We start from the raw sequence: 16959 nt of genomic DNA, 5'->3' as shown, positions 1-16959 counted from the left end.
AACTTCTTTTGAGCATCCGACGCGATTTTGCTTTTTCGGAAATAATATTAGCTTGGGAAAAAAAATTTATTATTTTTACGCGAATTTCAAGACCTTATTTAAAATGTTTCGGATTGTCCGATTTAAGTCAAATATGCACCGTTTTGTTCTAAAATTTACCATTTTAAAGGTAGCTTCATAATGTCTCTCTCATAGAAGTCTTGGGTCCATATCAGCAAAAAACTGTTGCAATCGATTTTCACAATCTTCTCTTGATGCCAATTTCTTATCACTAAGGAAGTTTTGCGATGCAAGGAAAACATGATAATCGCTTGGTGTTAGGTTCGGGCTATCATTGTAGCCTGACCAGCCATTGCGGATGCATCAAAATTTCCCAACCAAGCTCCTGCAGTTTCTGGCGAGTCATTATAGACGTGAGTGGCCTAGCGTTGCCCGATGGAACACAACACATCTCCTGTCGGCCAATTCTGGCCGTTTATGGTCAATCGCTAGCTTCAAACGGTTCAGTTATTGACAGTAGAGATCCGAATTTAGTGTTTTGCCATATGAAAGCAACTTGTAGTAAATGATTCCTTTCAAGTCCCATCAAATGCACAGCAGACCCTTACTGACCGTTAGTCCTGGTTTGGCCACCGTCTGACCTGCTTCATCGAGCTTTGACCATGATCGTTTTCGCACAATGTTGTCGTATGTGATTCCATTTCTCATTCTCAGTCATCATGCGTTTAAGAAAGGGGTGAATTTAATTCCGTTTGATCAAGGCTTTGCAGATAGAAATTCGATCCATCATGTTTTTTTGTGATAATTGGTGTGGCACCCAAACATCGAGCTTCTTTTAAATCCACTACGACTGCTAACATGTCGGTTAACTTCGATTATTTTTGTAATTTTATTAACATTTGTCAATATCCTACCTGTACGAGGTGCATTTTTAACATCAAAAATACCTGAACGGAATCGACGAAATCGGGACCATAAACACCATTCACAATTTCAGCCCCCTGGCTTATATTTTCGCCTTTATCAAAGACAAATTGTAAAATGTACCGAACTTCCTCTTTGTTGATTAACATTTTTAACACCCTGTAACTCACAACTGAATGGACCAAACGAAAACAGCAAAAGAATTTCTGTAGTGCGAAATGTCACCTTTCCAACGAGCATAAATCTGAAATTGTTTGATCGACACTTTACCAGATATCGATCACTACAAACAACTACAAAAAAAAAATAATAGATTTCTTTGTCTCCAACCTAATACAATAAAATATGCCTGAAATGCGCGTCTTGTTCTTCCATTTTTTGACTGGGATGAAAATGAAACTAAATAACTAATATAGGTTAGAAACTTTGAACACGTTGACGAAACAAAACAATGTGCCAGGACCATATATTGACAAAATCTGCAATCATTTAGTTGCCAACCCAATAATATAATGATTTTTGGATAGACGTTTTCACGAGACAGTGACGCTGGCGCAAAGAATTATTTGAATAATTGTTCCCCCGTCCGAACGCACGCGTTCCTTGATTAAATTCGATAATCGAGAGACTCCAATACTGTGAGAATTTCAGAAAAAACGTGCCTGTTATTTGGACGGAAAGTCTAGAAGAACGCGGTATATTTTCAGCACGTCAACGCAATTCAAAACCCTTAAACCATCTAACACCGCTCCCCCAACCCCTGTCTCGCGTAAAACTTTAATGCCCTCCGATATCCAGCATTGCCGGAACAGTAAAAATTGCTGCGACGTTTCGCGTTTTCCAGCTGGCGAATAGAACGCGGAATAATGCCCTATAAAAGATTTGTAGAAAAATTATTTTGCTGCAGCAGGCGCGGCCGCTTTACGGCTGCTTCCTTTGTCAAATTGAAAAACTGCTGCGGCCCCGTCGAGAGTGATCGCCGAGCCCCACCGAAAAAACGTAGCTCGGCGAAAAGTTCGCGAAATTATATTTCTGGTCGCGCACGGTACCCTTATTCGTGCAACTTTTTTGTCGGGAGCGCGGCGAAGTTTCCACGACGCGCCTTGCAGATATCTCGCGGATAGTGACATTTCCACGGGAAACACCGTGTTTCCGACGTAACAGCGGTTAGACGCCGACGAGGAAGAGCACACGCCCGGCAATCTCGCTCTTTGGTCCGCCGGATGAGACAGGTCAGACAGTCCTAACAGACGGAACACCGTCTTGCTGTTCCACGGTCTGGTTACGTCTTCGTGAATAATCGTACGTAACAATGGCGAGCCGCGCGATGCAGTCGCGCGCGAGCTTGTCAGATGCGTTCCGATTACCAGCCGAAAATGGCGTAGCAATTGAGGCGACGAATTACCGAACGACGTGGATCCACTTTCTGACGCCGCCTGAGATATTAGTCGAGCTCGGTGAATGTTATTTCACATTGTGAATGGAAAGGTGGTGGTACCTGTTAACACTTTGCAGTCGAGCGGTGACTCTGAGGCACCACTCAAAATTATTACATGTTAAAATTGTCAAATATGTTTTTAACTGAATAGTGGTAAAAGTGTAATTGTTTTATGAGTCACAAGGCTCAATTTTATATGCACAAAATGCACTTATTCAGATTGTTCCGCCCCGAAGACGCGAACTCCTGGAGTTTCTGCCGATGGGGTTTATGACACCGACGCGAGGAAGGTTATTTTTGAGAATACGACTTTCTTCATATCTGGCGAACAGTTAGCAGGCTAGTTTCATTACCGTCTTCTTCAATAACTGTGATGTATGATAATGTTAAGATTTCTAAGAGAACTGCCTAATAGCATTTCGAAGCCCACAGTCGGAACATACCGTAAACCGGGTAATCCGAAAAGTAACCTTGATCGAGTACGCGGCGGTACCGAAACCGTCGGAGGTTGACCTAGACGATTTCACGTAGCACTTTTTAAACGTCGTACATTCCGTGCAGACAAGACACTCTCATGGCGCGACAAGAGGGTGCCGACAATTTCAAGGAAGCACTGATTGGTACTATGCAGCAGACGGTAAAAACCAATTAGTGCCCTTCTCTTATACCAAAATGGAAGTTTTCGCGGAAACTCCCAAAACAGAAACGCCCACACCCCCAGGCGAATTTTCCTGTTCGACGAAACGATTGCGATCGACATGCTCGTCCTTTCCACTCTTCTTTAAACACTTGGTCAGCACACTGCGACGCGAATCGTAGCCTTTCGGCACCCAACATCGACGTGCAGTCTTCGCTTCAACCGAACATTTTTATTGTACGACTACAACGAAAATCTCACAACGGAGACTACGGAAAAGAACGTACAAGTCTCGGTGTTACAAACGCACAATTTCTAAGCGCCTATAGGTGGCCACAGTAGCCAAGGGGTTAATAGGTTCTGTTTATAAACATCACTTTGGAATCTTTTTTTCAAAAAAGTTCTTACCTTTGAGTTTCAATCAAAATTCATAAAAAGTACAAAAAGATTGTGGAGTACAAAAGATTTACGAAAACAGTTCTTGACTTTTTTAATATTTCTCTTTCTGATATTATGGTTAAACAATATTGTATTGTTGATGACCTCAAACATCGCTCAAATGAGAATGCATGTAAAAGTGAGCATGTGTATGATACATGCGTAAATGAATGATAATTTAAAATGTAACACAATACGAATAAGTTAAACATTTATCTGTAAAGGATCACTGTTTTCCATTCACCTAATCTATTCTCACGGCGATTAAGACAAGAAAAATTCAAAGATAATTAAACCTTGAACTTACGCAGCGTAATACTGCTCTTTGAATGGAACTATTCGCACAAAGTGTTCTCCCCCCTCTGGCTCTGTAGTGGCTAGTTGGAATCACGAAACAAACAATGGCGGAGGAAGCAAAATCTCCCTAAGCTCTAAAGCTAATATTATAGCAGATTAGCTTGAAGACTTAAGACCTTTTACACTCAACGCTTTTCAGAGACGAAAATGTGCGAATAAGCACCGATTTCACCCAGAACCATGTTCTCTACTTTCAGTACACTCTGTTACTATAATAATATACATAGGATATCCGATTTTAATCTATAAATGAGAATAACTCCTTAATTCATACTATATAAAAAATGTTTCCTACAATAATTATATGATTTCGAGAAGGTTACATGATTGCACAATTCTTACTGCTGTATGTCAAACAAACGTCAACTGTGTTTTCCTAAATGTAATCATATAATTTGTAATAACAAAATATTAAACCACACATCTTGTAAAATATTTGTCAAACTCAGTGTCACCTTGAAGCAGTTAATGTCAAACGACTACCATGTTGTAATATTTGCACTCAAATGTCATACAAACTAATAATTTTTTGCCATTTCTGATGCAATATTTTTCTCTGTACCTCCAGTAATAGAAAAATGGATTATGCCACGTGGTAACCCTCTCGAAATCATTTAATTTATCATTAGAAACATCGTCTCTATTGTATGTAATTAACAAGTTATATTCATCCGTAAATTAAAATCAGACACCATGAAAACAAAATACAGTGGTTCTATAAAAATTATGTCACAAGAATCACATAATATCTATTCGTATAGATCTCAGACACCGTTGTCCGAAAGAATTGTCGTAAAACAAATACGTACTTGCATTTAATCTGTTAAGGTTACGAAATGCTTATGAAATATAAATTTTGCATCCTTTAGAATAATTCTAGAACAACTGTCGAAAAAACTACACCCAGTATGATCGATAAAACGCAAAACAAAATATATCTTTAAAATATGTCGACGGTACTAAGTGGTTAAATTAATGTATCGAGTAAATATAAAGTATATTCTATGAAGCCGAGCGTGTTTTTTCGAAGTCGAGAATTCAAATTCCACGTAATCACGCGAATCGGAGGTAGCTATGTTGAATAAAGCAACATGAGATTTTGTTTATTTTGCTCCCCGCGCGTTTTAATGATCGAGTTTTAAAAATTACTTGTCGCACCTTGTATATCATCCAAGGTTCCGTTTCTTACTTACTCAGTTTTACCATAAATGCGTAAATTTCGTAGTCTGTTTATAACTATGATTACGACTAAAGAGCGATAGATTCAACCATCGTAAAATCGATCGTAAGTTATTTTCACGCTATTTTACACATTTTCCGCATTGTATGCGTGTTGGATGCCAGGTACAAAACCTGCTAAAGATACTGCTAGAAATCGAACGTTTCATATGTAACTACCCAAAGTATCTCACGTTCTACCCTCCAGTAATGATCGATGCAGTCGTTTCACAGACGCGTGCACAACCGTTTCCGTTTTCACAGGTAAACTGCGGCGCGCGTTTACATTGTTGCGCGGCTGCGAGTCGAGCTGATAGAATCTCTGTTCCGCATATTTCGAATTCGAACTTTGGGGCTTCCATCCTCTGTAGGTAGAGCAGTAAAGAATCTGGTGCATTCCCTTGCCACTTGAAACTTCATGTCGACTCGGTTTATCGAACTGTTCCATACCGGCCTTCCCCTTTGTCGTTCTTTCCTCCTACTGTTTCAAAATTCTGGATTTGTTTCAAATAGAAGGGTCTTATTTTCCTTCTGTCAGGATTTGAGCGGAATACGCGAATTTTGTGATAGTAAAAGTAGATGCGAATATAAGGGAATAATATTGAAACGAAATCTTGGCTAAATGGTTGTACGACTCCGTGGAGCGACGATTGTCAGAAGATATGGAGATACGAGGTGTTTTCTTCCAATTTCAATGGATTGACAATTCTAGATAACGCCATGGACATTGAAATATGTATTTAATATAAATAATAAATAATCTGAATAAACTAGCAAAATACTTGCATGTTGTCACGATCTGAGCGGAATACGTGAGCTTTGCGATGGTAAAAGTAGGTGTGAATATCTGATTAAGGAAGTATTAACCCCTTGACGTACCATTTTCTTCACAGTTACTGCGACTAGGAATTTTTCAATTGGTATCATATCTTAGAAGGGGCAGGACATTAATGTTTATTCCGTGCTTGAATTTACTTAAATATTAATAACAAGGGTTATAATTTTATATCAATTTTAAAGAATAGAATAATATCCGTACTTAATAATTCATTATTGTAATTTTTTTCTGATCCACTCGTGACAAGCCTCTTTAACACTTTGCCGCCCGCATGCTTGCCGTCTGCCGTTCTTTAGGTTATTGGAAAATTATAAATTATCACGTTTTGCTAATCTCATCGAGTTTTCAATCCTGTCTCCGTATTTTCATAAAATTTCGAAAATATACATATGTAAATAAATGTAAAATTTGTTTGATTTATATATTTCTTTATTTATATATTCTTTGGCAATTACTTGGTATTTCTCTTTTCGATGATACGAAATAAAACAGCCTCCAAGATATAACGCAACTCCGCAAGTCTTGCGCATTAAATTTGTAGTCTTTCTGTTTTTGTTTCTGGAACATATGTTGCAGTTTCCTCGTTTTTGGTTGTTAGTTCTGGAAGTATTAGCTGGTGTTGCTTTAGCTGATAGGAAAGTCTGTCGATCGCATCATGATGGGGAAGATGCGATGTAGTTAGTAGTGACTTCCGAGTTGTGCTCAGGAACAGGTACACGATCTTTTATCCATAATTCAGACACTTTCAATCAAAAATTATGAAATCGGAGATTCTTCTGTTCTTTATCGAAATGTTCACATGTCCCGAATGCATTAAATGGTGCGCAATTATAGAGATATATGGAAACCTTTGTTGACCATTTTATAGTTTTTCTGTAAATAGTATTTATTATAGTTCATTCCACATTCAGGTGTTTTTTGTTACTTTTACTATCACAAAACTCGCGTATTCCACTCAAACCCTGATAATATGAAAATATGCATCGAAAACGCATTTGGTCTAATGATAATAATCTTTAAAATGTTGCGAAGCCAGGTCTTGATCAGAAGAAAGTTCTTTCGTACATTTGGTGGGACTGGAAAGGTGTAATGTACTACGAGCTCCTTCCACAAGGTGAAACGATCAATTCTGCAAATTATTGCAATCAACTCGATAAATTGAAAGCCACCATAGCCGAAAATGGCCAGAATTGATGAACCTACGAAGTGTCGTTCTCATCGTGACACTGTAAGACGGCATGTTGCGTTATCCGTAAAATAAAAACTCTTACAGTTTGATTGGGACGTTCTACTTGATCCTCCGTACTCCCCAGGCCTGGCCCATCTGATTATTACTTGTTTCTCTCGTTAAAAAATTCTTTTGGTGATAAATGTTACAAATCCGAAAGCAAAATAAAAATGCAGCTCGATAAATATTTTGTTATAATATGTTGTAAGGCTGCCTGAGAAATAGAAGAAGATAATAGAGCAGAACGGTTCATATATAACACTATAAAGCAACCTTAAACAAATATCGTTTATTGATTTCGCATTAAAAAAAAAAAAGAAGAAACTTATGGGACGCTCTAATAAATTTGACAAATTCGTCCAGTTATCTTCGCATGGGCACCCGTTTTCGCGCGGCACTAAAAGGGTTAAGTCGAAATCATATTCCGTTCTTTCGATATTAATATTTAAGCGCTGAAGTAAATGTAGGCGCACTATAAATATTGATTTTATTTCTTCTTTAAGAAATGATTATAGTAAAAAATCATTTAAACATCATTATTGCGAAGGTGAAGGTGCTGCAAGGGTTTGATAGCCCTGTGTCGTATCGGTACAACGAGTTTATGCTGTTCGGTATGTGTTCTGCCAAAAATATTGTTATTCAATGACTATGAAATCTTCCGGCTCGACGATATCCAAATGGTTCGAGAATATGCGCGGTCAAAGATATCCGTTATACGCGACCTCTATCAATACTCGTAGTATTCTCATGTGGAAGGAAATACGAAGAGTTATTTGCAACGGTGCTCCGCAGCCATACATTCTTATAATTCTAACAGACACACAAGGTAGAAACGTTTGTACGATCCGAAGAATTCCATTATACGGCATTATTTTGAAGTAATAATGCACGCGGGTTTACAACAATTCGATAGATTATATTGTGAATCGTCGAAAGATTTACTTGTTGCTCTTATTATTTATCTTCAAAATTTTGAATATTAAAATTGAATGATTCATTCGTTGTAAAACTGATTGGACTGATTAAAAGATAATTTGTTTCTGTAATTAGTAGGATCTTCTCATAGATTTTTAAGCACTTCTACGATTATTGCTATGCGTTTTAGTCAATTATTGAATTGTTTTCGTTATTATGTTATGTTATTCCATGGATCGTTGACTTTGAAAATTATGCAAGTCGATTTTTGATGTGTTAAGAGAAAATTAAAGGATAGCATATTGGTCGATTTCAAAATAAAAATTAATTATGATAAGACTAGCAATATTTCCAGTAATTTATCAATGTGTAATTTGATTATATAAATGTCTTTTAGGCGAATTTAAATAAAATAATATGTATTTACCGGCTGTAAATGGATTTATATCGTTTCCATAATTAGTCAACTGTAAAAACAATTTAAATTCAATTATGGAAACTTAAATCTCTTACTTACTTACTTATTTAAAATTTAAAATAGTATTATTGGATTCAGTTTTACAAGCTTTCACACTGTACCAAATTCTATAAGAGGTGAGTGTCATGCCCGGTGACTTCTCCTTGTTAGGACGCAAAAGATCAATCATTTGCTATTATGAAAGGTTACGACATAGAAATTATATTTCATTATTAATCAATAGATTTACTCTTTTTAACAAAGGAAAAACCTCTGAATAACGATTGTTTTAACAACCCTTTCTTTAAAGAAATCATCAGATGATTTACCTTATATATTATTTATCTATTACACGTAGTAGTAGATAGAATGCTCTTTTGACTACTTCACGCAAAAATGTTTTGAAAAAGCGCATTTAATACGAACTGTACAGTGATTGGATTATTTCGCTGTTTCGAATACAAAAGGGTCCAGAGCTTAATCAATTAGTAGCTGATAGTGTTTGGCGACTACCCTAGCTACTCACCAGCAGGTGGATTCCTTTCCTAAATAGTGTAGCAATCCGTGAGATCGAGATGGAAGAGACTAATTCAAATGCTTTTTGGTTCACTCGACCCGTGCTTGTTTCTTTATTTCTTTGACAATGATTTTCTTACAATTACGCGTGTTAGATAACTGCGTGTGTAGCTCTTGCGACCATGAGGTACAGTAGCGTAGTGAGATCTACTCGAGCGGAAGACAAAAGAGTACGCGTGTTCTTAAAACTAGGTCTTCCCAAATAGAGCGCTTAAAACTAACTATACTAAGACTACAGTGACGGCTAGGGAGTTTTTCTCCTCACGTGGCATGGCGCCACAATAGCCTTCTTGATGAGTCCTCTAACGGGCCTAGGACAAAATCCTCTCTTTCCTTTTCTCCCTGTACATCATAAAATTGAATCCAATACTTCGATGCCGCAATAGTGACCTCAACGTTAAACGAAAGACTTAACCTTTTAATACGGAGCGTCACTGGCAGTTGAGAAACAGCATGGAACCTACAGCAATACGGGTCAACACCGAGAGAATTGGGGATGCATGACCGAGACTGTTACGTAATCCTTCTCCTCGTGTGACCATCGTCGTCGATCTGTGGCAAAAGCTTCGAATAAAATCACTGAATCGGCAATCTCGCAAAGGATGGCACGTAGGAGACACCCTTACCGCGATCTTGCATACCGTGACTTACTGTCCTCACCACAACGATCTTTTTAGCATCGGTATGATGCGCAATAACATCGCCATCGAGTTGGCCAGTTACTTCGTCCCATCGTCTTTCTGGGATCTAACATCGGCGAAGGGAAGGAAATGTACATCCGTTGATATCGTTAATCACTGGCAGGGGTAATGTGACGACTACCTTCGCTACTCGCCGGAAAATGGATTCCTTTCCAGAAAATTACTTGACACGTTCCTGTTTCTCTATGTAAGGTCAAAACCTATCATATCTCTGTGTAAGACGGGGCAGCCCTTAGCATACCTAGGACGAAGCGCCCCCTTTCCTTTTCTCTCTACATATTGCATGAAGCTTAAACTCTTCAAATCCAACACACTGTACACATTGTATACTGTATATACTGTACTTACGTAACTTAAAAGTCAGTTGCACTTTGCGGTTATGTCAAGATTATACAATAATGATACATATCTTGTCTTGTCATATATCAAGATTATATAATTATACATATGGATCTTTTTTCATACTTTGCTCAAATAGCATTTGTTATTAAATAGAATATCTAGGTATCATATACAACTGCTTAGGAAAAGTATATAATAATTCTCGTATTTCATACATTACCTCGAAACTCCGGGCATTATTATACAATGCCGGCTTTTTACACATTGCCGATAACATATAGACAATATTTACTGTGACAACTACCTCCGACACTCGCCAACAGATGGGTTACTTTCCCGAAAACTACTTGGAAGCTTCTCGATTTATACATGTACCATCGAAACCGTCCTTTTGCCCTTATCCCTGTCCCAAGTCACGAGACTTCTTCGACCGCCAAATTTTCTACGGTAGAAAAATTTACGTGCTAGACCAGAGCTGGGCAACCTGAATCACGTAGGACATATACCAGGGCAGCTAAGAGCAAAGCGCTTCACGGCGGGATCAGTCCCTACACCTCGGGACAACGATGCCTTTTGTTTAGCTACTCGTTCGGACTCCCGAGCAGTTATCATCGGACCAGCGTTGCTCCATAGTTTTGCTCGTAGCCCGTAGCTGTATCCAAGCCCGTAATGATTCAGGTTGCCCAGCTCTGCGCTAAACTAATCTTAGTGGTGCCTCAGAGTCACCCCACTCGAGTTCAAAGAGTTAATTCGTGTCAAACCAATGTAAGAATAACTTTCTCTGAACCACTTAGCTACGTCGATATATTTTCAAGATAAATTTTGTTATGCGTTTTATCGATCACACTGGGTGTAGTTTTTTCGACAGTTGTTCTAGGATTATTCTAAAGTGTGCGGAATTTATGAATACGTTCCGCATGCATTTAACCTAAATCATGCGAAAATGAACATATCGCACAAGCATCTTAACACGTTAAACGCCACGCCGATCCTTAAGGACCGACGCTAGACTTTCCGGTCCAAATTGACCAAACAAAAACCGATATCGCATAATTTAAATGTTCAGTCTCACAAGTACGCAAAGATCGACACTTGCGCCGCGATATAAGAACGAAAAATCTGTCGACGGTCCATGAGGACCGACGCGAGCTGAACAGAAAGTCTAGCGTTGGTCCCTAGAGACCGGTGTGGCGCTTAACATGTTAAACTAAATCGTAGGAGAAGTATTTTTAACATAACCTCGACATAGCCTTATCAGGGTCTTTTCTCATATTTTGCATAAGTAACATTTGTCATTCTGTAGAATGCCTGAGTATTATATGCGATGCTCAAGGAAAGTATGTAATAATTCTGATATTTCATACATTTCCTAAAAACGCCGGGTCGCACGATAACTTAATCGTTCGGAACAGTCCGAAGCAATCAAATGAACTTGATGCGAAATTTATTTTCTGCCAGACATTCTGCCAACTGTTCTGCTTTGTACAAAATTTATACTTCAACTATTAGGTTGGAAACTATGAAACGGGCCTATATATCTCGCCGAAATAAGTTGAGTGTTCACTCATTTATTTCCACGAGAAATATTCTAACTTTGCCGTTAAATACAGTTTCTGTGTGCTGAAGTATAATCATTAACATGATAAAGATATGTAATATACAAAAGTTGAGTGTATAGTAATAATACTAGTTCGACTAAATTTTATTTATAACCATTTTCACCGATATCCACTCAATTTTGTCTGCAACTGTATATATAATATTTACTAATGACTCATTATTGACGAGTCCTTTAGCGAGCCTAATACGAAACGCCGTCTTTCCTTTTCTCTTCTTATATCATTGAACCACAAAAGGACAATTTCTTTTCGCAGGTCTACGAAATGTACGTGGCTGGATATCAGTTCAAGGTGCTCTCGCCAGTTTTCACGGGACACTGGGGCCTACAGACCAGGAAGACCAGGCCAGCTTGGCGCGAGCGACAGAACAGTGCCAACAGGAAGTATTTCGAGACGTTCAAGAAGGAGGTTTTCGCTCGCTACATGCGCGACCCCTTAAAAATGATAAAGAACGTCAAGTGACGACGAAGGCTACGTCGTATGTTTCGTTGATCGAACGCGAGTGAATCCGGTTCGCCGTCCTTTTTATCCGTTACGGGGCTAAAAACCAACCGACACGACCGTCACTTCAAGGTTTTACTATTTTGCCTGACCTATCGCTTAAGTTCCATACAGTCGTGGACGTTTCGACCTAAACACCTCGAATTTCCAATTAAGTATCGTGATTAATTAAGGTTACGTAAACTCTATTTCGATGTGGTAGTATTATAGTTAAATAAATGAGCAGACGGGGATTATTTTGTATGAAATCATTCTTAGGAACACCCAAACGTTCACGTTGAGCAATGGGCTTTGATCGTTGAAGCGATTAGATTGCTTCGAACCAAAACAGCTTCGTCTGATCGATGCGCGAATGCAACGATCGTTGATCTATCGTCGATTGTCTGTGTCGTTGACTTTTTCAGGAATTGATCATGGGTTGTTACTACGGGATTTCAGAATTTGCGGGTACTTTAACGACGGCCAGCGACCGGAGAGCGTGTTGTGGGGTTTTTCGAAACGTTTAGTCATTTTTTAACAAACATGAGTGATCCAGAAAATATTTCGCAATATCCTTAATTAATTTCTTTCCGTTCGATTTATAAAACATTGTATTTATAAAGTATATTAGCTTCATTCATATAAATTTTTATACTACTCAATTGTAGAGTGTGTTCCGACCTTGTTTCAACTCGGTAGAAAGTTTATTCATAACCTTCACTGTGTCAGGTTATTTAACTAATGAAAATTGTTCCGTTGAAAGTAAATATTTTCAAGAGGGTTGTACTAACCGATGGATTAATGGAAATCGATATTTTTCGAGAATAAAACGTTCCTTACGTATTTTTATTGTATTTGCATCGCTAAACAGCGTTCTACAAATTTGGATTAATCACAATTATGCTATTATGATTCAACTACCACTAGATAGGGCAACAATAACAATAATATTTTCAGATCATTCGTACATCATCCAAGGATTTTAGATATAATTATTTGTCGACACTCTCTATATTTTCGAACCTGTTTTCAATAATTAAGAATGCAATTTATATCTTGATGTTCCGTGAAGCAAAATTTTAAAGAAATTCCTTATCGCGTCGTCTTAAAAATACTTTTCTAGTTTCTATATTTATCAAACACCAACAGAAGCTAATTTAAATTTGCAAGATAGCGTGTTTTAATCCTTGCGAAATATTAACCTTTATATTGACAAGTATGGATCGGAATACGTCGCGGATCACAGAACGTATACCACCTACCTTAGAATCACTTCTCGAAAATCACACCTTGCGAAAACAAGGTGCAAGTCTTTCAGACAAAAACTGGGAACATCGTCGAGCTATTCATCGTAACAAAGGATTCGAAACGTGTTCGTAAAGAACAATCATTGGTCCAACAAAGAAAGACCACGAATGTCTCGACTTGGAGCTATCAACAATTCGTTCTCTCCTGGCTTTTTACCCGGAGAGCGTTTGCTGTTGATCGTCTCAAAACCGATTAAATTCTCTCTATTTTCGCAGAGAAAGTTTAATCAGTCTTGCAGTCTGTTTGCAGTTGATCGTCTCGAAACTGATAGCACAGTTCTCACTTGTTTCTACAATAGCTATAGACACCTCGGACTCATTCCTGGCCGGCACATTTTCGCTAATCATTTCCGCAATATCCGTCCCCTATCAGTCAGTGACATATCATGCGCACACGGCCACATAAGTTTAGGATAAATCACCTGTTGTTTATCAGTTCTGGGAGGACGCGTTGTATAATACATAGACGTCAAGTTCGACGACGGATAACACGCGTTATCGACTTCTCGTTTCGTGCGCTGTCCAACGCGCGATACCGGCATCATTCCTCGACGCGTATTGAGTTCCTCGATGACTAGTGCGATTATCCAGGGCCTAAGACTTCGAGCTACCTGACCCTTGACGAAGATTAGTTCATACTTTTCGACCAATTGTCGATTGTCGTCCGTTTCGCAAAATAAGGAAGTCGAAGTTGTAATAGTTCCTTGGACTCGCAGATTTGCAATATTTGAGCGGAAAACTGTTAAAACTTTGGACATCTTTTTTCAAAAAATAAACTGCAGGTGCATTCAATCTGTTCGAAGGATCTGTACTCGTTATGACCTAATCCGTTTGCGAGCCTATTTATTTTAGAAACGGTGTTTTGTAATTGTAATTTACGAATGTGTTGCGAGAATTTGTGGCAACTCAGGATTGCGTCTTGTGTTGCGACGAAATTGGAAATAGAAAATTGAAAATTAGTGTTTCAACACGTTGACTGTCATGTTATAGCATACATATATAACATATTTCACGAAGTCAAAGTAAGTTAATGAAACTGGAAAATTAAATAATGGGCAATCCACGAATCTTGAGCAGAATTGGTTTATTGAAACATATCACGATAGTAATGCATTTCTAAATCTAGGTGAACAACAATTTTTTGACTAGTAAATATTTGCATAATCGGCACGACAATCAGCGTGTTAATTAAACGTTAATTAAAAGGCGGAAAATTGATATTTTTATTTCGAAATGTAACTTCGTAGTAATGTAGCTTTGTTTGAATTCTTATAAAGAATTTTTCTCTTGCGTAATCGTAATCTCGTTTTGTTAACGATTACGTCGCTGTTTGAAATTATTATGTTTATTACGAGATACCTTGCCGATTATTTGAACAAATGTAATGCAAGCGGTGTGATCGCAGTCGTGTCGTGCGATTTATTGAATACAGATTTCATGTACAAATTTTTGCGAAATAATTTATGAACATTGCGATTGCGAGGAAGTTTCTTTCTTCTGTTGCTGGCTTCGGGTAATGATACTAGGATTATTTTAAATATTAATAAAATCACTAAGCTTATCGTGTTTTATTCATTGCGAAGTAACTTTTAGTTTAAGGCAGAGCTGGGCAACCTGAATTATTACGGACTTGAGCACAACTACGGACTACAAGCGAAACTACGGAGCAACGCTAGGGCAAAAGTCTTGAAAAAGTGGGGGACGCGTGGGACGCACCGCTCTTCCTCTCTCACTCGCTCGCATTGCCGTTATATGCCGGTCGTCCGATGCTAACTGGTGGGGAGTCCCACGAGTAGCTAAGGGAGAGGCATCGTTGACCCGAGGAGTGGGGATTGAGCCCGCCGTAAAGCGCTTTGCTCTTAGCTACCCAGACATGTGCCCTACGTGATTCAGGTTGCCCAGCTTTGATTTAAGGGAAGAAATGTCACCAAATATGTAAAGTGTTTTACGAATAATGTTCTTAAATAATTCTCTATTGAAACAATATGATAATTTTGCTTCATTCTTGTTATTTCTTCTTATTTTAAGAAAGAATTCACCAATTTCAAGTCGAATGTTTTATTTGCAATAAAAAAGTACTTGTGTAAATTTTATGCCATTCCTGTCTGTTCTGAGATAATAATCGTTTTCCTAATAATTTAATTTTTATATTAATTCTCCTAGAAAATTACATTTTTCGTAGAAATTACCTTTTTTTAACCTGTACCTAAATGCTCACATCTATTTTTACTAAAAATTCCTTTTTTTTTTTATAAATAAAAAGTAGGTTCTTTTTTTATCTTGTATTTGCTGATATATCATAATGTATGATTACCATAATTATTTCTACGATAGTTGCTTTAAGTTTGTGTCAATATTTTATGTATTTCAGCGCTTTCTTCTCTATAACTAAATTATTAGATCTATCGAAAAGTTCTGTCTGTTCTTAACATGAAAGAAAAGAATAAATTTTGTATGTAATTAATGATATTTACTACACACTATAGTTTAATGTGCATTACCTGATTACTTATAATAATTATATATTAATTATAAATATATATTACATATGTTTTATGTATTGTGTTGACATATCTGTTATATATTTGTATACAATGTATTTACATTACATAACAGATTTTTATGTATCGTATCTACATAAATAATTAACGCACCGCCTACCCAGTAACTCATAATGAAAAATATTTCCACTATAAATTGGTCTGTACACAGATTCCAACAAATCGCAATACTAAATGTTCAAGAAAATAAACAGTGACATTGCAAGTTTTTTAACATAACTGCACATTATTTTTACACAAATCTATTTATCTTTGTATATTCTTTAAAAGACATCTAAGATACTTAGGTCGAAAATTAAGTAGTTTATGTCAGGATTTCAGTGGAATATGCGAGTTTTGTGATAATAAAAGGAGGTGCGAGTATCTGGTTAAGGGTGTATTAACAACGAAATGGAAACACGTCTTCCGCACACGACTGCGGGATCGAGAAGCAGAACGCTGCCGGGGAGAGAAGAAAGAAGGCAGGGACGATCGAAAAACAATTTATAATCACGTTGATCCACTCGAAATAACCATATTTCTAACAATCATTTAAGGAGTTGCGCATGGAACGAAATAAATGGTGATCTAAAGCTGCAAGGTCAGAGTTATATGGATGGGACAACAGATTCTAACCTAGTTCCAATCATTTTGGACGAGTGACTGAAGATGTACGAGGCTTTGCATTATCATGCTGGAAAACAATTCCCTTATAATTTGCCAATTCTGGCCGGTTTTCTTGAACCACATCGTTCAATTTGCCGAGTTGTTGAACGTACACGTTCGAGTTAATTGTTCGGTTTCTTGATAAAAGTTCAAGCTGCAAAATTCCTTCATAATCTCACCAAACTGACAACATAATCTTTTTTTAACGAATTTCAGCTTTTGGTGTCATACAGACTCGTTCATCTTGCATCGCTCACGATCTTTTCCGATTAACGTTG

The 16959-nt window shown here is 37.7% G+C and overlaps 1 protein-coding gene across 2 annotated transcripts in view; it reads left to right on the top strand.

The window, feature by feature from the left end:
* LOC144470114 (beta-1,4-glucuronyltransferase 1) overlaps nt 1-15935 on the top strand; it is a 129975-nt gene extending 114040 nt beyond the window's left edge. For both annotated transcript variants that reach the window (XM_078180949.1, XM_078180946.1), the window contains one exon: nt 11944-15935. In XM_078180949.1, coding sequence (XP_078037075.1) covers nt 11944-12150 — 207 coding nt within the window. In that variant the 3' untranslated portion in view covers nt 12151-15935. The remainder of the gene's footprint in view (nt 1-11943) is intronic.
* Nucleotides 15936-16959: the final 1024 nt, after the last annotated feature.

The sequence above is a fragment of the Augochlora pura genome, chromosome 5 (assembly GCF_028453695.1).
Source record: "Augochlora pura isolate Apur16 chromosome 5, APUR_v2.2.1, whole genome shotgun sequence".
Classification (NCBI taxonomy): Eukaryota; Metazoa; Arthropoda; class Insecta; order Hymenoptera; family Halictidae; genus Augochlora; species Augochlora pura.
The sequence above is the reverse complement of the archived record's forward strand: the minus strand, read 5'-3'. Positions and strand labels throughout refer to the sequence as shown.